The sequence below is a fragment of the Acomys minous genome (assembly GCF_964271855.1).
Source record: "Acomys minous genome assembly, chromosome: 6".
NCBI lineage: Eukaryota > Metazoa > Chordata > Mammalia > Rodentia > Muridae > Acomys > Acomys minous.
Window position 1 is genome coordinate 74286191 of NC_140487.1, and position 26937 is coordinate 74313127.

General features: G+C 42.0%; 1 protein-coding gene across 3 annotated transcripts in view; it reads left to right on the plus strand.

Annotated features, from left to right (window-relative positions):
- Window positions 1-26937, plus strand: part of CHCHD3 (coiled-coil-helix-coiled-coil-helix domain containing 3) — a 259841-nt gene that overhangs the window by 62558 nt on the left and 170346 nt on the right. For all 3 annotated transcript variants that reach the window (XM_084787378.1, XM_084787380.1, XM_084787379.1), the window contains exon 4: window positions 26715-26832. In XM_084787378.1, the coding sequence (XP_084643504.1) occupies window positions 26715-26832 (118 nt within the window). The remainder of the gene's footprint in view (window positions 1-26714; window positions 26833-26937) is intronic.

Here is a 26937-nt window from a genome sequence, read left to right on the forward strand (position 1 = left end):
CTTAAGTTTTGGCCCCAAGCCTATTCTAACTCTGTAACTCTGCGTAAAACATACAATATAGACTGCAAAGTGTCCTTTATGCAGGTTTTGAATCCTCACAAGCTGGAGCAATGTCAAGAACTATCTTTTCTGGCTGGGCATGTAGTTCTAATTTGTCCCCGTGGGCTTGGACAAAGGGACTCCAGCTCTTCCCTCAGCACGGGGGCTCTCAGGCCGAGAGGAGCTTGGCTTTGTATTGCACATCTCTGTCCTTTGGCTGCCGTGCTAAAAGTTTTTGCTGCAACTTAGAAGCTGTTGTTTTCTTCTTCTTCCTGCCCTCTCTGGCTTCTGGAATCAGTCTTCCTCCAAGGCTCTAGGAGAGGCAGTGCCCACCCACAGTGGCCCTGTGTGTGACTTGGTGGCTGTGCTGTGCTCCATGCCTTCTTGTGCTTGGCCCCCACTCTTTCCCCTTAAATACCTTTGTTGTTTGTGGGAGGGAGCTGATTTTTTTTCTTTTTTTCTTCATTTTTCCAGCAGCTTGTTACAGGAATGACTCACATGCAGCAAACTCAGCCTTAGATAGCTTTCTGCAGATACGAACAACAAATTCAGCAGTCAGGGAACAAAGTGAAAGAAAAATGAAGAACAATATTAGAAAAGAACCCTTTGGGAAGCTGAACAAAAAATGTTATATTAAAATCAATACTGGGGCCTGACCTTCTGTGGTACTGTATATTTTAAAGCCGCCTATTGATTCTCTTTTAATAACATGTTTATTCTACTTTGCTGACACAGCCTGGGGAGAGGACAAGAGGGAAAGATCACGTTCTGTATTATGGTGGTCATTTAAATTTCTCTCTGGCGGGTTTTAATTGTTCTGTGGTATTATCTGCATGTATTTAACATATTCTGATTTTGAAAGACTAAGAGGTTATGGAGGGCTTTTCCTTTTGTTAAAAGTACCCTTAGCACTGCTGTGACAGATGTGTATACTCTCACTACCAACTTTGAATCTGTTTAGCTTTTGTATATGTTTATGTCTGAAATAACTCATTTTTCTTGCGTTGACATCCCCCAAATCCATTGATAGTCTGATTTTTTCGGGCTTGAATTGACCGCCCCCTCCCCCCCCAATGCATTGATAGTCCAATTCTCTCAGGCCCCGTGCATTTGGTGACAGTTCCATGCTTAGAGACAGCTCTCCTTTTTGTTTTGTTTTGAAACAAGGTTTCTTTGTGTAGGCCTGGCTGTCCTGAAACTCAGTCTGTGGACCAGGCAGTCCTGGAACTCATAGAGATCCTCCTGCCTCTGCCTTCCAAGTGCTGGGATTAAAAGCATGTACCACTACTTCCCTGCAAGACAGCTGTCATTTACTGTATGACTAATGGCAAAATGTCAAAGGATGCCAGCTCTCTTTAGTTGACCTTTTGATCACTCAAACATTGCTTTTTACTGTGTGGAGCTATGCATGTGCTCTTCCTCCTTTTTTTTTCCACATTAGGAAAACAAACAAAACAACTATAATCAATTGTCTTCTCTCGTTGGATGCCTGCTCTTCTACATGTAGACAGTGATGCCCAACACAGAAGCCAGGACTCAGCCTGGAGACCTTCTCTGGCAAATAGCAAATTAAATGAGACTCAGCCTGTGGAACATCATGTTAATAGGCTCAGAGAGAAAGAGGATGCTTGGATCTGACTCCAGGATTTAATATAACAGTCCTGTTTATGGGATGTCTGATGTGGGCTGAGAAACCAGCTAGCAATTCCAGGAAGGCATAATAGAGCAGAGGACAGTTTCTACTGTCTACTGGAAGTGCAAGTAGATAAATCCTCAAAGGATAGTATTTGTGAATTATATCATGTGGTCCTGAAGAGGTGTGTAGCAAGGAGCCCACAAGAGATGCAGAGGACAGCAAATCTGTCTTTGCCCTCCAGCCCCATGCATGGAGGGCCATGGCATCAGGGGCAGCCGTTGTGTTCCTGTAGCCTTTCTGCCCCCTGCCCCCAGCTTCAGGCATTGCTTCCTTAGCCTGTCCCTGCTTGCTAGGGTAACAGGAAGTAAGCATCCCAAAAGGTAAAGCTCAAACAAAAACCAAGATTTATAACTGTTCACTGCCCAGCCTAGAGGTCCCACGTGTGGTGATGTGAGTTCAGAAGGATATCAAGAGCAAGAAGACAGTTTTGAAAGACCCTGGCGGAGCTGGTGGGTCTTCTACGTGCAGTCTGCTTTCACATGCTCCCTCGTGTTAGCCCACCATGAAGTCCTGACTGTGACTCTATGTCTTCTTTTTCTGTCTCCCTAGTATCCAATGATATCTATACTTCATACTGAACATCCTAAGGCACACGAAAGGACTGAGTTATCTTATCAATTGTAAAAATAATGCATACCACATAAAATATTTGAGGAACACAGCTAAAGACAATACAAAGCTCTTATAATACCACTGTTGACACAAAACTTATATGTAAACATTTGACACACAGGCCTCTGTGTACTGGGAAAAACGTCGCTGAAGTTGTATTTTGTCACTGTTTTTATGAGCTGATCTTAAGATAGATCATTTTTGTGTTGTCCGTACACGACTTGGTGATAGTTCACATTTAGATCTTCAGACTTCTAAATAAGTGGCTCACAGTGTTTCACTATTATAAATACATGCACCATGCATTGTCATTAAATTTATACATACATTCAAGGGGAACTGTGTCTAGCTGTGGAGAGGCAGCAGGTAAATAACAGGTGTGACATCACACGCGGCTGCTAAGACTCTAGTTGTGTCAGAGTGAGCCTCATATTCTCAACGTCACCAACATATCTGGCCTGATGTAAGTTAGTTAACTGATCAACACTACGCTCTGTCTGTAGTTTGTGTGATTCTTCATTATGAACAAGTGTCAGAGAAGAAATAAAACAGGGTTTTATATAAATATAAATATATAAATAAAAATGAAAGCATCCAGAGAAGTTGTGAGCTTTTTAAGTAAAGCAGTGTCCTGTACATAGCAGATATGGAGTTTATTGTGGAATGTTTAATTGACCACTCTTTCATCTTTTTAGTGATAACATGTTTGCTTTTGTTCACTGCAAAAATCAAAGCAAGTGATGCGTAGTAATTGAAATGACAAATGAGTCTCAAGTAAAATGAGTGACGGAACTGAAGTCTTAAAATGTCACAGAGCTGAGGACATGTTAAAGCACTTGCAACAAGTGTGAGGACAGAGTTGGGACCTCTGAACCCGTGGAAGTGCTGGCCAGGCGTGCAGCGCACCTGTGAGTCAGTGCTTAGGAGGCTGAGGTGGGTTCCCCTGGAGCACACCGGCTAGTCAGACGAGCCGTATGTGAGCTCTGAGTTCAATTGAATGACCCTGGATCAATAAATAAGGTAAGATGTGATCATGGAAAGCACCTGGGTTTCCACATGCATGTACACATGTGTAGTTATAGACAGCTTCATATATGTGCACCTATGTGAGATATGTCTCTCACATGTGTAGCCATATGGATGTGAATGCCCATTTACACACCATGTATACCACTCACACATTCATGACAAGAAAAGCGTTACATAGTTGAGGCTTTATTTGTTTTTTGTTTCTTGGTTTTCTACACTCACCTGATTTTTAAATCCTTTTGTAATTAGCATAGTTCTTTTAAAGAGTATTTTATTGTTTGGTAAATAGCATATATATTTTTACTGAAGCTTTGTTTTGTTTTTCTGTTTGGGTTCTGCTGTGCTGCTCAGAACTGCCTTCAGTTCCTGGCTTAAGTGGTCCCCTTGCTTCAGCACTCCTGAGCATCAGGACTTGTAGGCTCATGCCTGCACCCTGGCCAGGGACTGTTTCTCATTCCAAATGGATAGCTGATGCGTACGCACATGCACGCACCCACGCACACACGCATGCATCACACACGCACACATCCTGATTATTACCCATGTTTATCCGGGAGAGGTTGTGGTCTTCACCCTTAACTGCATCTCACACGTACGCACGCACGCACGCATGCATGTGTGTGCACGCACACATCCTGTTTATTACCCATGTTCATCCGGGAGCATCTGTGGTCTTCACCCTTAACTGCATCTCATGCATGCACACACGCATGTGTGTGCACCCACACATCCTGTTTATTGTCCATGTTCATCCGGGAGCGGCTGTGGTCTTCACCCTTAACTGCGTGATGCTCTCAGTATAGAGGACACAGGAGTGTGTTAAAGATTCCAGATTCTACTCTTCATTTTCTCTTTTTTACATTAACAAAACAATCCCCAAAGCACATCCCACCCAGAACTGGGAATCAGAAGAGACATGGGTCCTAGGCCTGTTGTTCTCTACCTAATAACTGAACATGGGTGGACCATTTCTTTAGCTTAATTTTCTCATATTTATGTTTTCAGTTCCTGTCTTGATACTCACTTAAATACATTTATTTTTTGAAACAATAGTTACATCATTTACCCCTTCTCTTTCTTCCCTCTAAGCCCTCCCGTGTAGCCTCCCTTGTTCTTTGTCAAATTCATAGCTTCTGTTGTCATTAATTGTAGTTATGCATATGTATACATATTTAAGGAGTCTTTCAGAAATCTTAGAACTGACCTTCCTGTAGTCTGCATAATGATACCATCAGTTTTATCAAAAGGTTCAGGTTAAATCGACTTATAAAAATCACGCCATCTGTTCCTGTTCAGTGTAGGGTAGCCCTGTTCAGCCTGTGTTTATCTCAGCAGGTGTATTTGTGGGAATGAATAGGTGAGCTAGAACGCTGTCAGTCAGAGGTAGCACATGACTTTGTTCAGAGCATGAGCTAAAGCATTACCTCTCAGCAAGGTGTGGGGCTCAAGACTATGTTAACGTGAACCCGAAAACTATAAATTGGGGTGCAGAAAACAATAAAACCCGTTTCTACACATATGGTGCTTTTCCACAGTGGCAGGTTATCTTCAGTTCTTACATTTTGAGTTTTACTTGTCTCATGGGGAAGTCCTCACTGGTGGGACTTGTCATTCCTAACTGCTTTTACAGTCAGGCATTTGTCTTAGCTCTCATGGGGATGACCCAGAGGCAGAGAGGTTAATTTGCCATGGGAAAGCCCATTTTCAAAGCAAACAGGTCTCTAGCTATTTCAGGAGTATGTTTGCCAACTGTGCACGTTGTTAGCCCAGTGAACATGCTTTGTAAGGTATGTTTAAGAATAGTGGGAATCCATTTGGCATGGGATAACCGGTTGGTGCTCTTTTCCCTGGGGAACTTTTTCTCCCACTCTCAGCGTTCCTTAGTGGCCTGTAGTTCCTGAGTGGGCTGAGGCCTCCACATGTGCGCTGCTGTCCTTACTCATTGTATGTACAGGCAGCCATGCTGCTGAGACGTCGTGGGTGTCGCTTCTGACAGTCAGAGAGTAATGGAAGAGGAGGCCTGGAAGCTGAAAGAGAACTAGGAGGAGTGCATGGGAAGGTTTGTGGGGAGGAAAGGGAGGGAGGAATGATGTAACTTTATTGTAATCTCAGAACATAGATAATTTAAAAAATTAGTGGGAGTCTTATAGTCAACTGGCAGTCTTTTGCAAATCGGGCTGCATATTGTCCAAATCATTTATCTTACTCTAGGTAAATCACAGTGATTTATTTTATTTATGTCTCTGTACCTGTGTATCTTCTTAACTTTTTTTTTTTTTCATTTAGTTTTACATGAGCTATTCAGCTTGACCTCAATGGTCTCACACATCTTTTTCTACTCCATTTCCTTGCCAAACATACTGCACCTCCTGGCAGCTCAAATGCGTGCTTTCCTTTTCAATAGCATGGGCGTTTCATTTCATCCTGGAAACTGTAATGAAACGTACAACAGCCTTACCCATTTTCATCTTTATTCTTGCTCAGTCGCTATTTAAAGGAATGGTGAGTTAATATCATTGCAACATTGACTGCTGATAGGATTGTACATGAGGCTTCAGGATGTGGCCATTATTATATGACATTAAATGGTAGAACAATTTTAGTAAGGGTTCTGCAGCTTGAAAAGAAAAAGAGTTTATAAATGTGCTTACTTAAATTATGCACCCATTCTGAGTTAATTCTATTAAGTCAAGCTAAAAATGAATTAGAAATTGAGCAGCGTTGAAGCTTGTCATGGTGTTTTTAAGTGAGTGGGTTTTGGTGGTGCCCAATTTTATTCTGTTTGTCCACCTGTAGAGAACTCTTTACTCACTGTATGCTCTACAAATGAAGTTAGTTTTAGCACTAGGAATATCATGGATCTTTACAATTATTGTCCTATGAGATTGACCTGAGTTACAAGGAAAGGAAACACAGCCAGGGCTGTGTCTTGGTGTTGAAGAGATCGGTTTTGCATGCTTGTCATGTAAATCTTGAGTAGGTGACTCTTTGCTGCCTCAGTTTCCTCGGGGAAAAGCTTCATTTCAAATGCAGATTAAATAGGATAAGGTAATGTGCCTGGCACTAATTTTTTCTCCCATGCAAAATGTATATTGTTATTCAGTCTTTTCTCTCTGACCTGAAGACAAGTTCAATGTGATGGTCAAGAGTATCTGGGGTAAATTCCTACGCCTGAAGTTCCTGCTTTGTTGTTGTTGTTTGCTGGGTTGTTTTTTTGTGTGTGTGTGGGGGGGGTGGTTTGGTTTTTTTTTTTTTTTTTTTTTGGCATTTTTTGAGACAGGGTTTTTCTGAACATCCTTGTATGTTTTAGACCGGGCTGGCCCCGAACTCACAGGGATCCACCTGTGTCTGCCTCCCGAAGTGCTGGGATTACAGCTGTGGACCACCACGTTGGCTTGAGCTCCAGACTTTTATGGGTTACTAATTCCGAGCTCATATAGTGGATTTCTTGCCATGTAAAGGATGGAGCATAATAGTCACACTTGCCTTGAGGTTCTGTTCAAGATTGCTTTAAGGATTGGCTGCACCGGCTTTTTGTCATCCATTAACTCCAGAAGTCATCTCTAGTTGTTGTACAGACTGTTTATTCTCTTCCTTCTGCCCTTTCAGTTCCTACGGCCTGCAGAGCAGCTCTCTGTGCATGGGATGCAGAATAGCAAGCTCAGGAAAGCTAGATGAACTTCTCTGTTTTACAGGGGCCACTGATTTTCTTTGTCCTCAGATGGACCCATTTCAAGTTCTAAAAGTACCAAGTAGGAGAAATAAGATATGACTCATTCCTTAGTATTATTTATTACTCATTAAGATTAACTTGGTCTTTAGTTAGACAGTTATTCCTATTTATCCATAAAAACTTAACATTTGGTATTGGTGCCAAATGATTGATTCTTGTGCACTTACATTCTTGGCTTTCCTTGCTTAGAACATGATTTTCAGTAGGTTACATATCCTCCATAAAGTCTCGGAGCCACTGCTGCTGTAGGGTGGTGTTGGGGAGGTGCCCTTGTGTCTGGCTGTTTATAATATGGCACTCTGAAAGGAGGTGCAGAGGGGTAGCAGAACTGGCCCACTCTGTTGATGGAGTAAAGTACTGCCTAGCACACCAATAATGTAGGTTTGAGAATGTAAGCCTCGGACGCAGAGCAGAAGGGTTAGGAGGAGTTCACATTTTCCTCAGCAATATAGTGAGTTGGAGGCCAGTTTGAGCTTCAGGAGACCCTTGTCTGTGCCATCACCACCACATTTATGTACATATGGTAAATATGCTTGGGATGAGGCCATCAAAGGGCAAGCTAATTGGGAGCCCTATAGAGATTAAGTGAAATGGTTTCTGGTGAGGAAGATGCTCTCTGGAGCTATACTTCTTTTGTGGTTTTACTACTTTGTTGTGAGAATTTCATATTTGAGTACATATTTATATTATTTCTTCCCCTATACTATCTCCTGTGTCTCCCCTGTTCTCTCAAATTCGTGGGTTTGTGTGTGTGTGTGTGTGTGTGCACTTAGAAATGTAAATGCAACGTGCCATGTCCATTTGTGTTGCTCATATGTATATGTTTTTAGTGCTGACCACTTGGTATTGGATAAGTAAGTAGGGAGTTCATCCCTGGGAAGACTGATTTTTCTTCTCTCAGCAGTCATTGCTGTAGCCCTATGTCTGAGGGTGGGGCCTTGTGAGATTTCCTGCATCCGTATTGTCATGTCAATTGGTGCGGTCATTGTTCAGGCCTTGTTTACACATCTATATTGTTGGGGTTTCATAGGGGCAGCTTCCTTGGCTTCTGTGGAAGATGCTGTCTTGCTGCAGATGTCCTGATCTTCTGGCTCTGAGCATCTTTACTCCTTTTCCTCTCAGCCTTAGCTGTCGGGGTTGTGTTGTGGATGTGTCAGTTGGGACTGGACCTCCCATGGTCTCTTTTCTCCACCCTTTGGCCATCTGTGGCTTTCTGTATGGTTTGAGTCTGCTGCAAGAAGAAGCTTCTGTGATAAGGAGTGAGACCTGTGGGTATAAATATTTAGGATACAGTCAGGCTGTGTGCTGCTGTGCTAGAGTGGTGGTGGTGCCTGCTCCCCTAGGTGCCGTGACTTCACTAACTGGGCGGCTGGGGGCTATTCCCTTGGCAGCTTGTGTAATGCCTTCCGTTATTATGAAAGTCCTGAGAGAGAAGGCCTGCAGATCAGGGCCGTCTCTGTTCTGCCATGTCCCAGATTTGAAGTGTGTGGTGCCATCAGCAATGGAGATTCACTATTAGATTCTGGGAAGCAGGCAAGAGAGGTGGTGGCAGCGTTAGCAGCAGCAGCAGCAGCCTCCTGTCTTGTTTTGGGCGTCTCTTGATTGTCTTGACCAACAACTGGAAAGGAGATTCTCATGCCTGGTACTGGTCTTACTGGATAGATACTGGTTTTATTGTACTTTGGAGTGTCATTTCCACCCCAAGTGACGTAACTATTTAAGTGTTTCTCCCCCGCCACACCTGTAATGACTCCTTATGGCTTTCTCAGGCACCTAGTGCTACTTATCTTCCTCCTTCCCTTTCCCCTGTGTTGGCCTCTGCCTTTTCCCAGTTAAACCCTCTCCAAGTTTTCTATTTTCTCTTCTTTTCAACTATGTCCCTAGAGAAACTTGAGCCCCTGCTCGGGGTCCCCGTTTCCTTTCCTGGTTTATGGGGTGGTTCCTGGTCCTATTGTCACATCTATAGATTCTGAGCTAGGGACCACAGGTGAGAGAGCACGTGGCATTTGTCTTCCCGGGTTACCTCACTCAGTACAATATTTTCTAGTTCCATCAATGTATCTGCAAATTCCATGGTTTCATTTTTTCTTTATAGTAGCTAAATTTTAAATAAAAATCTTATAAATGAGCAACTGTAATCCTTGAGGTAGAAACTGATGAGTATTTAATGAACACTTTTTCATGAAGTTTAGGAAGATAAATCTCTAACATATACCGTGTCCTGTTGGTGCCTCACATTGATGCTATGATGTGCTTGTAGGGCGGTTGTTCAGAGTATAAACTTAATGGATTTCAGAGTTATGACAAAATGATTTAAAATCTGTTTATTACATTGGTCATATGTTAAAATGACAATATATTTTCTAGATTAGGCTAAGGAAGACATTAGACATTAATGTAAATAGCTTCTTTTTATTCTTTGCCTCTGCTTTTAGAAAATGTAAAATTGCATAGTTTGTAGTTTATTTCTATTAGTACTGCCCTTACATGTTATACTTAAATGCAAGTTAATTTCATAAAAATAATGTCACAGAAATAAGACAGCTTATGTGTAGTACCTCTTTCTGTTTCCTGGGTATAGTCTTAGTTTTCTGTGTCTTCCAGCCATTTTCCAGTCTTTGTGTTCTTTCTTAGTATATAGTAGAGAGCCATCATAAAAACTGCTAAATTTGAGAATGATTTCAGGTGATGGGATGGCGTATTGGATAAAGTCTTTACAATGCAGTTGTGGGGACTAGAATTTTATTCCCAGCACCCACATAAATCCAAGGGCGTGGTGACCCCTTTTGTAACCCTAGCCTTTTGGAGGAGACAACAGATCCTTGGGGTGGGCTGGCCAGACAGACTAGCCCTGGGTTCAGTGAGGGACCCCGCTGCAGGTAATAAAATGCAAAGGGATCAAGGAAGACATCTAACATCAACCTTGGATCTCCACACGTGTATGTCAGCATGTACATCTCACACATGTGAACTGGCACCCATATATACAGAGAAAAACATTTTGGTTTGGGGAGGCTAAAATGTACTACATAGCCGGGAGCCGTGGCACTCTCCTGTAATCCCAGCACTCAGGGAGGCAGAGGCAGGTGGATCTCTCTTGAGTTCGAGGGCAGCCTGGCCTATAAAGCAAGTCCAGGACAGCTAAGGCTACACAGAGAAACCTTGTCTCAAAAAATGTACTTACGTTTTTGTTTTGTTTTGTTTTGTTTTGTTTTGTTTTGTTTTGTTTTGTTTTTTTGGCTGTCATTCATACTAGAAAAGTCAATTTACTGAATCTGTACTTTACAGAGGCACCCTTGGCCTCATATGAACATCTAGCCTGGTGCTTTGGAGGAGCTGAATCATTTCCACTGGGCATGTACCCTAGCTCTTTTAGTGGTTTACAGAATGATTTACACAGAATGTAGTGCTAATTAATGTCTTATATGTAATCAGGACTTCTACCAACAAAGCATAACAAAACCCGTTAAAAGCTTTTCCAACATAAAGTTTGAAGCATCCTGCCCCCCCATCCCCCCCATTCCCCCCTCCCTGCATTTTGACTAATTAACAATTGTAGCTCTGGTTAAAGTGAAGTAGGATGGCTGAATCTCACAGCACTGTGTCACTGTCACAACATAAAGGAGGGAATGGTAGTGTAGTTGTAGCAGAGTCCATTTGTGTTTCACCAGGATGGTCTGTGCCCTCTCCTAAGTGTGCTCAAAGCAAACAGTGGATCGTCAGCTCTGACAGCTTGTCTTTTTCTAATTACAAAGTTATCTTGTAGACTATCAAAATGTGACGTGGATGAAAGTTTAGACAATAGAGAATATTTAATTTGTACACTTGTTCTCATTTTTCCTCCTTTATTATAAAACCGAAGCGGCACAATGCAGGTGTTGTCTTTGCTCTCGTGCTCTGTGTCGTACTCATAACTGGCACAGCAGTGGTGTGCAGTGCCCTCCTGGAGCCTCATAGATGCTCACTAAGGGGCACATGGACTTCATTTGTGTGACATGGGGGCTTGTATAAACTGTTTCACTGTCATGTGTGCAAGGTATTGTCTCAGAGAGGTTATATTGATAAATGCAGATACGTTATGCATTGTGATTATTGGCATGCCATTGTGAAGTAGAAATGAAGATAAATATTGGATTTATTCTTGTGTTCCATTTTTAAGTTCACAATAATATTAGCAGTCTGTTTAGGAATATTACAAAGTCCCCTTCATAGCTTTGTAGCTCTAGGTATTGCTTCACTGACTACAATAAGCCCTGCTCTTGTTCTTAAGCTTGCTTTTAAAATACACCATTGTTTGCAGACAAGACAAGGTTACTAGTGAGTGTAGATCATCCATTTGTGGGCTTAGATACTGAACCACCTCTGTGGAGTGGTACTTAGGATTAAGTGCATTTTCTCATAGAAGATGAGGCGACAAGTAATTTGATTTCAACTTGGTACCTTATTACACCTTCACACATTTTAAAAAAGAGGAATAATCAACATGTTGTTACAACTGGAAGATTTCTCCCAAATGTGTTTTACTGTAGCCTACCCAGTGCTATTTTTGCACTAACCTTTCCCCCCCACCTCTTGGCAAAGATATATGAGCTCCTAGCAATTTAAAAATTCTGATAAATGACACTTGATAAATGGAATGATCCTGTGAATATTGATAAGTACTAGAAATTCAGTTGGTGAAGCATCAATTCCACTCCTGAGACCCCATTTCTGAGTTTAGGTTAAAGGTTTGCCTGACTTCTGTAGTCTCTTTCTCATGTCTCCTGATAACTACGGTGATTTCAAACCACATTTTTCTTCTGCATCAAATCTAGGCAGCACTCTACATCATTAAATATTAAACCTTATATTCAAGAACATTATTCACTCATTAATATTGCATTGCAGCCTAAACTGCATTGTTCAAAACATTTTAGGATGTTATGCAAGTCTGTCAAAATATATTAACAAACTTAGTTGTGTTGAACTGAACAGGATATGACAAAGTGTTTACATCACAAACATGTCATAGATTTTTATAGAACCCAAGCATCTTGTGTTGAGGTATTTGGAAAGAGAAAGTGGACTACAGCAGAAGCCAGATGGAATGAGTATTTGTCGTTCGTATAACATCTGCTACACATCTTAATGAAATGTATACTTAGTCCCAAGTTTTTCGTTCCTGATCATTATTTATTTAGCAGATTATTTTAACTGGGACATACATAAGAGTTGGTACCATTCTAGCTGGATGTAAAACGAGGGTCTCCCATTCAGGGACCACTTTTGAACTCTGCAGAGTGTTTGTTTATCTTCTGCAGGGAATTGAAGCTGGGCAGGCCTCTTGAACTGTGGTAGAAGCAGAGGACTTGTGATATTCATAGAGCAAGACAGTGGTTGGGTTCAAGCCTTCGCCACTGTGGCAGAATTTGTTCTGGATCGCTGTGAGCACATTGGTTTCTTGCTCTTCTTTATACTATTAGTTACCGTGAGAAGCCATAGCTCCTACTTCCTCTGAAAGGAATGATGGGACATTTTGTGTCTAAAATCACTTCCTCTCCCATTGTTACTAAAAGAAGACAGGGCTCTTTCTATTGGTTTAAATAAAATTCAAATGCTAAGAAGTGGGACTATTTGTAATTGACAAGGGGATGCATTGTTCTTGTGTGTGTGCGTTGGCAGTAGCTAAGCTTATGCGTTTTTATCTGAAATGTGATTATATTGATTATATTATTCCTTAGTGATTATTAACATTTAATAGGGAGGTCATGATGAGAATAGGGGCTACTTGTGAGATAGCCAAACTCTTTTTGATGGAATGCTCGTTAATTTTCCTGGGATGTGGATCAAAATGAAACAGGCAGCCAGTGGGCTCATCTTGAATACCTACAGATGTTATTTCAAAAAGGGTAGAAATGGATATTGTGAAGTAAATAATGAAGGTGGCATAGTGGATTCCTGCTGGGCCAGAACTAAATTATTCATTTTGTTAGTTTAGCTAACACGATTCGTGCTGCGTGGGATTTGAGTACTATGTCAATGACTAATATTGCATAATTAAAAAGGCTCAGTTCCTCAGGCCTGAAATGGAGTGGAAATTTAGAAATGGTTGTTAACATCGTGGAAACACAGTTTTATTTGTATAAGTAGATGGTGTTTACTTAGCTGATTTAAAGTTTTTAGGATGTTAAGTGTGTGTAACACACAGGCAGCGTGCCCCAAGATATTGTTAGTGCAGCTAATCTCCAGCCCTGTGCCCTGGTTGGTTACACTCCACTGTGTTTTCTCCCTGAAAGGCTGCTTTGCAGCAAATGGTCCGTTTCAGAGACCTGGTGAGCTCAGTGTTTCTCATGCCAGCATCACTGATTGCTTTTCTTCCTTAGCTGTTGTGTTGCTGGTTTGTGAAGGAGTCTGGAAGAGTCTCCAGCTACTCAGTTTGGGGATCACTTAGGCACTGATCTTCTCAAAGGCAACTTTTGCATTAATTTATTACTTTTTCAGTTTGAGTCATTGTTGAGGGGTAAGCGGCATTCGGTTTTTGTGTAATGATGCACACTGTATCTTCTAGACACAGTAGTTTGACTATACTTTTCATTATATGGTTTTCTTAGTGGAATTTTACATGCAGGGTTGTATTTTGGAAGGTTTTGTTTTGTTTAGTTTTTAGCAATCCTCTGCCTCAGGCATCTGTGAGTGGAAAAGGGGGTGGAAACACTTATTGTCACCTGTTGACATGTGAGGTTGATCACTGCACTTGCCTGTGCAGTTGCATGAGGGCAGAGTTAAAGTCAGAACCACATGACAGTGCCCTGGACAAATGCTTTGCAGAGAGACAGAAGGCTCGTGCTGGGGGCAAAAGAACAGCTAGTTAAGGCCGATGTCAGAATAAGAACTGAAGGTATATTGGAGTGCCCTACTTGAAGTGTTTGGCTTCATACAGCCATGGTCATGGCGTAGTGACTGGTGTGTCATTTTTTAAAAAAATAAATCTTCAGTGTAAAAGCTACACATATTTACCTATGTAATTTTGAGCCACTTGTTTAACTTTTCCCAGCTTTATTTTCTTTAGATGTGATATGGGAATGCAACTCCCAAGAGGAATTTTTATGAGGAATAAATGAAATTGTGCATATAAACCTGTTAAAGTACCTGCCATCAGAAGACTCTTCATAAATAGCAACTATTATATTAGTAGACAGTATTATACATGTAAAAATGTATGTAGAATGACATACATGTTAAAAATCATCCATACTATAGAGAGCACAATGAACAGAGTAGGGAGTGAAAACAGCACATGGATCTGGTGTCTTTTGTTAGAATGCATTGAAATCACGTTTTGTGAGAAGCTCAGAGGAAACCTAAATGTGAAACCATATCTCCTGCAGGTTGAGTCCCTGTCTGCGTGCTGTGATCTACACATTAGACTTAAAAAGCCAAAAAACAGCCCCCCCAAACTTGTTGGGTACTATAATTCAGGCAACTTCCTTTTTAAAAATGTTTGATGTGAATTCTGCATGGTACTTTTTACTTTATGAAATATGTTTATAATTGCATTTTTGAGTCGAGAGAATTGTCAAGTGAGGAAGGATATAATGTGATTCCTTTTTCTGGTCTGGCAATGGCGTGTTATAAACTGAAGCCCGTTAAGAGGTTCGATTATTATTTATTAATTGTACACACGACAGCAGTGGTATTGATAAGAGTGGAGGAGCTGGAGCCAGTGGTTTAGAAGGTAGACTGCTCTTGTAGAAGATTCAACTTTGGTTCCTGGCACTTAGGTGAATTGGGTGGCAAATGCCTGTAACCACAACTCCGGGATCCGACACCTGCGGACACCTGCGTCCACATGCGCATACCACATGTAGGTGCATGCACACAATCAAAAATAAATATAAGAAACCAGCAATGGAAGACTTAGGAAGATGATGGGTATGCTAACGGCCTCGATGGTAGTGTGTATTCATGGGTGTTTACCTATTTCCGAACCATGGAAATGCGTACATTTTGTATGTGCGGCTTTTTATGCCAGTTACACATTAATGCAGTATCATGGAGAAAGAGAGAAACCCAGAGGAGGGAGTGAGCCGGAGCTACCGTCACGTAGCAGTAAGGGGGGCTACATGCGCCTTCAGGTCTTTCTTTTTATCTGCATACTTCTTCCATCTCGTTTCAGTTTTGAGGTGGAAATTAAAATGAATTCCAGTATATGGTTTGGTGTGGTGTTCATTCAGATCAATGAATTTTTATTAGAATTTTTTTTTAAAGCATGGTTTCAGAGGGATTACTAGAAATAAAACATCTGCCAAGGAACAAAGTGTCGGTGATGGATAGTATCAAAGAAGCCTGAAAGTTGACTGTTGTGGAGTAGGCCAGTGGTGCTGGAGTGGCCACCGTGTTTCCTCTGCTGCCTGGGTGACTTTTCCTGGAAGGGGCAGTCAGCTTAAGGGGTAGATAAGCCTCGTCGGCACTTCTCGCTTTTCCAGAGGCTGCAAAGTTAAACTTTTGGGGCCATCTTTCTTCAGAAGAGACTGACACAGATTAAGGCGCCTGCTTAGCTGGTGAGTAGCAGTGATTGCACTGTTGCTGATGATATAAATTTGATTCTTAAGAGGCTGCTTATCCTTTGTTGAAAGGGATTCTAAATGAGTTTTGCCTTGTGCATTCCTTTGGAGAGGGTTTGTCCTGTTTCCTTATACAGCTTCCTTAGGCCCTTGGCTTCCTCGCTTGTTGTCCTGTGTCCCTATGTTAGGGCACACTGCCTGTCCCTGCAGAACTCTGCCTTTGTGTGATCTGTGTTGTTTTCTCTGTGCACACAATGACTTCTCAATTTTTGTAATACAGAGGCGCTCTGATAGACCACAATTTTCTTTCTTGGAATGTGTAGCCAATCATAAGATGGTGATAGACAAAAATTATTTTCATTATCATTAGTGTTCAGCCCAGCCCAGCCCTGTTGCCAGATCACCTCATCCAGTCTTTATTTTTGTTGTTTTACAGGGTTTCCTTATTTAGTCCAGGCTATATTCAAGTTCTTGAATCTCTTGCTTCTACCTCTGCCTCTCATTTTTAGAATTACAGGGGCTTGTGCCACCACACCTGCCACCTGCACTCTAGCTTTTAATATAGTGCCTTTACTCTAAAGTTCTTTAAGTAACTGTTAAAATGTAGAATATGATAAAAAATTAAAAGTTGAAAGATTTGAAGTGAGTTGGAGGGTTGTCACCTCTTTTTTGTTGTTATTGTTGTTTTGTTTTCTTTTTTCTCCTTTCAATTCCTATCTAATTTCCAATTAGTTTTTCTTCAAAGAGCCTGATAATGGGTATGAGCCAGGAGGCTGGTTTTAATGTAGCACAAGAATGCACAGAGGTGAACCCAGTTTCAGGGATGCTCCTGAGAGGATGCTTGGTGTCCATCGCTGTCAGCTGGTTCCGGTGGGTGTGGTGTGAGGAGATGGGAAGTGGGACATATGATGCTGCAGGACTGTTGTCTGGTGACACCTAAGCATGTTTCTTAGCTCTTGAGATATTTCCAGGGAAGTAGCCATGAAAATAAGGAGAAGCATACTTGTTGCAGTAGCCAGCTTCAGTCTGTATCCTGGCTTCTTAGGTCCCTGTGCAGATTGTATGTGATCAGATAGCCTCAGTTCTAGAAGAAGACAAAGGGAGAGTTGGAGCAGAGGTGATAATTAAATGACAGCTTTCCTTAGGGCTCTCCTGAGCTCTTCCCAACTGTGAGGACTTAGCAAGTTTATGAATATAAACACCTAGTAGGTAGGATCTATGAAGGAGACAAAGCATACTGCTTATTTTTACAGAGAAATTTCATGTAAGGATTGTTCATGAGACATTTGAAAGTCAAAACTAAAGAAACAAAATCCATTAATCCTAATGCAGTTCTGTTTACCAGAGATACAAAGTGAGCTGTTTATGTAGTTAACTTCCTAGTAACTGTCTAAATTACAAAGAAATTCCTAGAAATGATTCTATTTATTTTTTAATGTATCTCAAGTATGTACTTGATATAAAACTTATGGAAGAGGCATGTTATATCCTTTTCTTTCATGTCCTATCTTTGGGATGTGGTGTATGACGTATACTCACTATATTCTAACTTGAACTATTCTGGACTCCCTGGCCTTACTGGAGGACTGTGTGCAAGGCATCTGAGGGCAGAGCTGGCATGGAGAGGTCCCTGCCTCAGCTTTGGGAGCTATGGAAAGACGTGGAGCTTGGACATGGCCACAGAAGCCTCTGAAGTGGTGGCACCTTCTGGTGCTGGTGTTTCTGAGCTGGTAGAGAGGCCCATGATTTGAGTAGGGTGCCAGTGGGTGCGACTAATGAAACTAGAGGGGCCTCTAGGAGATTATTGATCTTGCACGTTTGAATAAACTAGCCTCTGGATCCAGCTGCTGTGGCAGGATAGCAGCAAAGCCACCAGGTCTCCTTCAGTCTTGCGGTTGCCCTCTGGTGCTCCCTGTTGGAGCGTCTCCCAGGACCCACCAGCAGGGCACTAACAGTTGAGAAAGCCCCAACATGAAGCAGAGTGGCAGAGGGCTGGTAAGCAGATAAGCTAAGCACCCAACACAGCAGTTCATCCTGGAAGAAGAGTAAAAAAAGGGCAGCAGAGACTCTTCCTGAGAGGAAGAGAAGCAGCTGCGCAGATGAGCCGGTGACTTGTGGGTGTGGATGTTCAGGCGTCTTGTCATTGAAGAGAAGCCCTGAGAACATGCACAGGAGAACATGGAGAAGCCCTCTTAACAAAGGGCTAGGGTGAGCCAAGGAAACTGTCCACAGTGCTCACCTGGTGTGCCTGGCCTGGCTACTTCATTTGTTAGAAGTTGTTGTTGAGCAGCTTCCCACGTAGAGACCAAGGCTGCTAGATTATGTTTGCTTTTGTGTGCTGCATGCGCACACACACACACATACACACACACACACACACACACACACACACACACACACACACACACACACACACACAAAGCTTTGTATTATTTATACTGAATGCAGTTAAGACAGTATAAGTTGTATTACTCTTAATAAGGGTTACAAAATAATGGGTTTGCAAAGCTGTACCAAACAAGGAAATAGGAAAAAAGGTAAAATCAAGGTTCTCAGCAGGAACCCAGAGAAGCAGCATGGTGACCTCCGCAGCACAGTTTATAAACAACAGTCATTAACCTTCTTGTGTCAGTCACTTTAACTCAGCCTGTGAATCACAAGGTTAGAAATCCAGAGAGTAATTGATTGAAAAAGGAGGAAAAGGGGTTTGTGCAGCCATTCTTTCCCTATGGATGCTTGCTCTGGGCTGGCTGGAAGAGTGCATGGTGCTTTGATCTTGAGCATCTCCCACAGAGAAGGGTGGGCTTAGACTAAATGCGTGTGTGGTCCGCCATACCCCCTGCCAGCTCTGCAGCAGAGGGCTACTGCAGCTGGAGGGGGAGAGGTTGCACCTCATCACAAGCTGGAAGGTCCTTTTAAATAGAAATGAAGTGTTGCTGTGCTCCCAAGCCTCAGCAGTGGCATGCTTTCACATCATCCTTGTCCTGGCAAAACGTATTTTTATGAAAAAAGAAAGGGAAGTACAAAACCATACAAAAGGCACACATCTATTCCACACGTGTTAGTGTATCTAGCTTTTCTGAAGAGCTCAGTGTTAGGAGCAGCTCCAGCATTTCTCAGAGCACTGTCATGACATTGTCATTTGCCCACTGTTCACACTGCCCCTCTGTGTCACAGCCGTGCCCGAGGGCTTGACATTTGTCTAGTGGGGACGGTGATATGAAAGTGATATCCCCAGAGGTGATCATATTTGCCCTGGTTCCCCTTCTTCCAGCAGCAGTAGCCGCCCAGTGAGGAAGCTGTGGGCCACATGCAAGGGCAGGGGCATCCATGCAGTTAGCCAGCCGCTTAATAGAGCTGATTAATACAGGTTCTATGTTTCCACAACGCCCATAAGGCAGGGCTGCTGGAGTCTTGGTTCAGTGCAGGTTCACGGTGTCTTTGTCTGCCCTACAGTTATCCAGCTGTATTTTGACTATTATGATGCCCTGGATCACATTGTGGTGACTCTCAGAGTTACCACTGTCTGCGATCATACTGTGGAGACCAAGCTTTTACTCTGAAAGAGCCAGCAACAGCAGAAAGAAACTTGGGCTGTTCACGTCAGAGTGCTGACTGAAATAACACATCCAGACACAGAGGGCCAGATAAATGTTCTCTTGATTCCTCTAGAACTGGTCTCCGTGCTGGTAGGTTGCACATTGGTACTCTCTCTCCTTTGTCTCTCTCCTCTATCTCTCTATCTCTGTCTCTTTCTCTCTTTCTCCTTGCCAGTCTACTCATAGCTGTTATGAAAATGGAAATGCTCACATGTTACAAGCGCCTAGATCTGTACCTGGCACAAACTAAGCAGAATAAAAATGCTACTTCTGTCGCACATACAGATACTTTGTATGAATTTAGCAGACCTATATTAATGTATATTCATGTACATATAGTAATTTTATAATATTCATCCATATACATTTCTTTCCAAGATTTGAAATAGTTTGAGTTGAGTGCTAAGCTTGCTATATTTTTATTTTTGTAAAGTCTAATAAATGGAAAACTATATGCTTATTCTGTCATTATTTTTAATAGTCTAATAATTAGTTCATTGAATTACCCAGCTCAGCTTTTCTGTCTTAAAAGTGGATGGGAAACAGACTTTTCAGTCCTACTTCAGCATGTTCTAACAAAATATGATACATTGAAATGAGATTTATTCTAACTATTAAAAGTGACTTTTGGGGTTGCCGTCACTCTGTGCTTCAGTGTTTAGGAGTCAGCTGCACAGCAGTATGTTGTACGCCTTGTCTTTGTGTAGTGGTCGGAGTTCAATTTTAGAGAAATCATTTAGTCAAATCACTTTATCTCTAACAATTGCACTTTTCTGTTTATTTTCACCCATTATCTGAAGTTCTTATCCACTTTTCCCACAAGTATAATGCCTTATATATTGTTATCTTTTCCTAAGTTGGAGTTATATAGAATTACTTGTGTGTCTACCTATATAAAGGCAAATTTGACTGTGTGGGAATGAGCACATGAGCAGGAAGTTTGGTGCTGCCCAAGAGAGCCAGACCTCATTGTGCTAGCAGTGAAGTACATTTGATGTTGGCAAAGTACATAAAGGTGTATGTTTTAAAATAAGTCTGAATAATAAAGGACTTACTTTCTATTCTTACTTGACTATGGGGGGAGGCGATACACTAGAAACTCATTTCAGCTGGGACCTTGTTTGTACCCCTTCACCCCGAACCCAGGATCTCAGCTTGGTAGGCAAACACTCTTCATTCGTCTGAGTCTATCCCAACCCCTCCTATTTCTCATTTTGAGGAAAGATCTCACTACCTGCAAAGCCTGGCTTTGAGCTCCTTCTGTAACCAGCCAAGGTCTTGGGCTTCCAGCTCCGGTGGCTGGGCTTACAGGGGCACACCACCACGCTCCAGGATGGAGCCAGCTTTCAGGGTGCTTAAGAAACGTGGCTTTGGCAATCAGACCCAGTTTTTCCCGCCTCTGGTGCGTTTCTTGAGTTTTTCTTTTGTTAAAAGTGGTAGGAGTAATGCCTCCCTCATGGAGTGTGATGGAATTTGATATAGAGAGATGCCCAGCTAAAGCTGTTTTTAAAGTTCCCTTTCCACTTCTTTAAAGCCTTTAAGTTCTTCAGAAGGCAGTAAAGCTGGGTGATTTTTACCCTGGGACCATGTTATAGAGAAGTGGATTTTTTTTTTTAAACACCAGATGTATGAGTTGAATGTAATGAGTAATTTTTTTCTTTTGGTTTTATTTAAAAGAGGCATTATAAGAGATTTGGCTGGTTTTTAGAAAGTCATTTTGCTGCTATATCTTAAGTCTCTCACCTGATTGAGAATATGCAGAGAAAAAGAGCTAAGTTGCTGGGGCTTGAGGTATAGGGCAGCACCAACTGGTGTTTGTTTCATTAAGCTTAGGCAAGCTATCCAATTACTTAATGCAAATAGGAAAAGTTTACACTAAACTCGTACTTCTTTGCTGAGAACTCTAGAGAATTCAAATGAGGAGAGATATGTATTTAAAAGAAGGAAATTTAAATGAAACTTAAATCAGGGGCTTAATGTAGAATAATATTAGACCAGGAGATCTGAAATAATAAGTGAGAAATGCCAATAAATAAGAAGGGGCTGTATTTGCTCAGATGTTTGTTCTGTTTAGTTTTGTTTTGGGATAATTCTTAAATCATCAGAGACCCAAGTTAGTAAGAAAGCCTCATTTTATCCACATACAGGGGCAGTAATGCTGCCTTCCTTGCCAGTGTGGACCTGAATCTTCTGTTCCTAGCAGAGAATTTGTGGCAGAACATTGCTTCTGACCTCACAGCTCCACTTGTGGCCTTGGTGTTCCCAGATGTCCAGTTTGGTTGTGTCCCTGGGGAGAGGGTGGGGAGAAGAGAACAGGTTTCAGGACACTGGCCTTTCTAGGTGGTCAGTGAATTGGGTGGGGAGAGGGGAGAAGCCAAGGGGACCGGAGGACATGCTTCACAAAGAGCCGGGAGCTTTTAAACAGTAAGCAGCAATTCTTATTTCTTTGTAAGTAGTTGTAGTTTGTGAAGTGATGTAAATGAGTGCGTGAAAGAGGACACTTACCTGAAGAAAAAATAGTGCCAGTGAAAGGTTTTGGTGGCTTGAGAAAGTTCACAGAATTTAAAAAACCCCAATGTAGTGCTTTCACTTCTAAAGGTATACCATTTATCTGAAATTCTTCCTTCTAAAATAATTTGGTATAAAACAAGCATTCTTTGCAGAGGTGATTTTAAGTGGCTATGGCATTCTGAAGGCTGTTGCAGAACTGCAACTAAAGGAAATTCTTTCTGGGTGTTTCTCGGCCCATTGATGTTTCCTGTGCCTAAGTCACGTTTTCTTTCCTCCTGAGGCTCAGCCAGTTCCTGCAGATATAAGCCAAATAGCAGGTCCATCCACGTAGCCCTATAGCAGTCTTGTTTAAAAAAATAATGCATTTATTATTTATAATAAGCTTCATAAAGGCAGGGACTGTCATTCACATTTAATTCTCAGGATTTGGAGCACTGTCTGTCACTCAGTGACTATTGAATGAATTGTGATTATAACATTTACTTTTTACCTCATGTAGGGTTTTTTTGTTGTTGTTGTTGTTGTGTTATATACTAGAAATCTCAGAATCCTAGAAGATATTGTCCACTAAATGAAAATTGTAATTATATAACATTCAGAGCAGATACTTTTCTTTCATTTATTCCCTTTAAAACTTTTCATGCAGTGGAGAACAAGATATTGAGACATGGTGTTTACAAGTGTTTAGCTGCATGGGACCCCTGATTATGTAGTTGAACCTTTGACTTTAAAACTGAGAAAAGCAAGCTTTGTTACATTGCATCACCCAAATGGCTTTAGACTGTGAGTATGCTCTGGCTCTCCCTGCCAGCCTCCCTGAGTGTACAAAGTTGGCTTTCCTAAGCACTCACTGCACAGCACAGACATCCTTATGGAGTTCTCATTGTAAAGAAGGCAAACACAAGAAACTTATTAAGGAAAAAAAAGTGATTTTATTGTAGTTAGTTTGTACCAGTATGTTTTGATCTTCAAGAGTCAGAGTTAGACATTGGTGTTTCCAAATGTTGGCACCCTTCTCTCAAAGGCCACTTGGCGTACCCTGGGTTGTGCCATGTATGTGCTGCATGCTGTGGTGGTGGCACCTTTTAGGGTCTAGCTTGCTTTTCCAGCTGTTTCTTTTATCCACAAGTCTTTTGTTTTCTGTAGCTTTTGGTCCATCTATGTCTGTAGTGGGATGTGCCAGCCACTCATGCCTTATTTATACATACACTTAAGTAATGTTTGAGCACCTACTGTGCATCAGGCAGCTGTAAATACCAAGGATATGCCATTCACAAAAATAGACCAGGCCCTTCCGATTTAGAAAGAAGCCTTTGGAAAAGCAGGATTCCCCAGCTGCAAAATCTTTGAACTACAATCTTTCCGTTCTGCAAGTCGTGCTAGGGCAGTGGAGGTGCAGAACTTGTCGGGTGTCCAATCAGCGAAAAGACTGGCCCAAGTTGAGACCCATGCCATGAAAGGGAAGCGCACGCCTGACACGGCCTAGGTGATGGGGAACCCAGGCAGGATAGCTTGGAGACTTAGGATAGGAAAAAAAAAATCAATAAGATGACCCTAATGATATTCTGCTGTGCTCATAGATCAGCGCCTAGCTCAAAAGACATCAGAGAGGCTTCCTTCAACAACTGATGAGAGCAGATGCAGCGACTCACAGCCAAACAGTAGGAGAAGAGAGAGGCCACCTTGGAGATCTCTACTAAGCAGGGCTCATCGGTCTGTGCTAGGTCCTCTGCAAATATGTTATAGTGGTTAGCTTGGTCCTTATGTGGGACCCTGACAGTAGAAGGGGGGGTGCCCCGACCCTTTTGCCTTCTCTTGGGAACCTTTTCCCTCATTGGGTTTCCTTGCCCAGCCTTGAGAAGATGCTGGTTTGTGCCTAGTCCTATTGTAACTTGTTATACTGTGTTTGCTTATATCCCTGGGAAGCCTGCTCTTTTCTGAAGGGAAACAGGACAGAGGAGGAGAATCCGGGGAGCAGGAGGGGGCAGGTGGGGCGGTGGCAGCTGGGGCTGGGAGGAGAGTCGGGAAGGGAAACTGCACTCAAGATGTTTTGTATGAGAGGAATAAAAAGACAGACAGACAAAAGAAAAAACAGGACACCCTAGTTGCAGGTGGGTAAGTTTTTGCCTCTACAAGTTCTTGAGGAAGAGTTAAAGAATCAAGTAAAACTTCCTCTTGGCAAGAGAAAGAGAGAGAGAAGGGGAGGGAAATGGGGAGGGAGAGACTTGAGGCCGAAGCCACTACACGTACGTAGTTTACTCGGTGCATAGTTCTTTTGTATATCAGAACATTCTGCTTCCGTGTATTGCTGTCCCCACAGTGAGGGTATTGTATTATCACTCTGAGTTACTGACCTTTGTGGCCCTGTGCTAAATGCTCTGGTTATGTACAAGGTAGGCCTTACTACCAATCCATGTAGCAGAGCTTAGGTTGGTGGATTCAGTGCCTTGCCTTGGACCCAAGACCGCACCCGAGCTTGTTTGTCTTCATACACAGCAGGCTGATGGGTGGTGTTTGCTTAAATGTTGAAGACTTTCATGTGCTTTCGCTTGCTTCTTTGCTTTCATTTGCAGTAGTTTATGATCCTCTGAGTTAAACCACTTATATCCTCATTTGTAATTAAACTCGCACTGTATATGAGTAAATTCACCTAGAAAAATACTCATTATTAAAACTGGCTACACAAAACACCAAATATAGAGTCATAGTCCATGTTTATGAATCAGTGTCACTTTTGCATATAAATGCACATACATATATGTGTGTACATGTGAAACGCCTTGTATACTTTTTGGCATGTAACAGGTGAAATGCAGTATTTTTCATTTTAGTTTTCATGCAAATGTTAAATAGGCTACTTTTAAAAATGTGTTGCAATATTCCCATTAAAGTGCTTTAAACACATAGTTTTGCAGTCTGGCTAGATAACCTTAGCAGTTACCAGTGTCCTCATGTGGACCACTGCATTGCGATGTTCCTTCTCTCTGACATGTCTCCAGGATGTACTTGTGAATAGAGCTGTGCATCAGAATCATTGGGGCAGGGGTGATTAAAAGGCATTTTTAAGATACTATCCTGGCGTTTCTGATGCCTAGATGTGAGGTACTGCCTGGGACTTTGCATTCCAACAACTCCCCAGATGTTCCAGCTGCTGTGTAGATCTCACTCTGAGCTCCTTATCTGGGGAGGCAATAACATTTGGAATTATTACCCCTCTATATCCAATGGAGTCAGTGGCTGACGCCCTGCTGTTCGTCTTTTATAAATATTTTAGAGATTTTTGCTTTGCCTACACTTTATTGTACGTTTGAATTAGAAGATCTCATAATGGAGTAAATTTGTACTTATTTCTGTTTTTTTTTTTTTTTTTGAAAGAAACAAACATGTTTAGCACCTACGGAAAAGGCATACTTTTTGATATATTTTACAAGATAATTTTACCTGTTTTACTTTATTTCTAAGAAAGCCAGGGTCAGCATGATGTGACACTTTAAAATAGTAACAAGAATTTTATGTTCTCTACTTCTTTTCAAGGGTCCTTTTGATAGGCTAGCCCCAAGTAAAATTTAGCATTCACCATTCACACTCAGAAAATTTCACTCAGAACGACACCAACATGACAATTTCACCTCCTTTTAAAGCATAGCTTACATCTTTGGTGATGCCATGGTATAGAAGGGTTATTCTTTGAAAAGAGAAAAGGCAATCAGAAAATCTTTGTCCCCGCGATTAGAATGAAATGATCTTTCATTCAGTGCTTCTGAGCGCCTTTCTGTGAAAGGCATTCTGGCACAATCCAGTGCCAAGGGCACTTATCTTTATCATATACAATGGGGGGGGGGTTGAGTAGATTTTAACTTAATATGGACCTAATTGCGCAGTGAGGCTGTGGATCACTTTAATGCAATTGTAGGCTTCATTACCAGAATTAGTAGTGTGCAGATCCTGACACTGCTACTGCTGGCTTCTTGTTTCAGTAGAGCATGTCTGGAACGTAAGGTGCCTGCTGGAGCTAAGGAAGGGGAGAGCCACCATTCCAGCAGTCTGGAGCCTGCTGCTGCAGGCTGTATTTGCATATGGCAGTTGTTGGAAGATGCAGTGATAACACTGCATGGAGAGACTTCTTCTATGTGTTACTAGTCAACCCCTGCTTAAAAGTAGGATAAGAAACCTGGGGATCTCAACACGTGGCACACTACTGTGTCCTCCATGCTCAACATGGTGCCCAACTCACATTTAGTAAGTAAATGACTCAATTTTGAGATGAAAATGATGATAAGCCTTCATATATTTGTCACAAAGGTAGCTCACTGCTTTTGTGCATGTGGACAGAGAGGTCAGAAATGTAGCTCAGCTATAGTTCTCAGAAGCGCTGTCCGCTTTGGATTTTGAGTGTGCACCTCCCTCTGGGACCTAGAACATGCTAGTGGGCTGGGCTAGCCAGCCAGCAGGCTGTGGGATCCTCCTGTCTCTGCTCCCCAAGTTCTGCATCCCAAGCACATGGCACCACTCTGGCTTTTGTGTGGGTGCTGGAGGGAGTACACGCAGGTCCTTGTTCTGTGGCAAGCTCTTCACTTACTGAGATCAAGTGGAGGCTCCAGTGAAGAGATTCGTAGGGGAGAACTTTTCAGTTTTACCTGAGAACTTTATTAAATTTGGATACTTTGTCAGCTGAATCAATAGCTTCTTGTCTTGGAATTCTGTTGTTTCAAATGTGTGGGTAGAGGCTGCAGGGGGATTACGTTTTGTATAAAATTTTGGTAGATTATGGTCCAAGATGATTTCAGGTTTTGAATTTATGACTGTCTTATTCTGTCTTTTTGTTCAATTATTTAACATAATGTCAGCCAGCAAAGTATTTTTTTTCTAACTAGGTTATTAAATAATCTAAAATAACTTCAGTAGTTAAAATAATTAATATCAGAATATTATTGCTTTTCTTGTTTTTTCAGCCTTAAGCAAGCCAGGGACCTAGAGCGAGAGAGGGCTGCAGCCAATGACCAGCTGACCAGAGCTATCCTGCGGGAAAGAATATCCAGCGAGGAGGAACGCTCAAAGGCAAAGCATCTGGTGAGTGTCTTCCGGCTTTACTAAAGATGCCTTGTCCTCCAGGGCATCTCTGGGGTTGGACAAAGCTAAGCTCTTGGTGCCAGCTTCTAGTGTTTATAGCAGTAA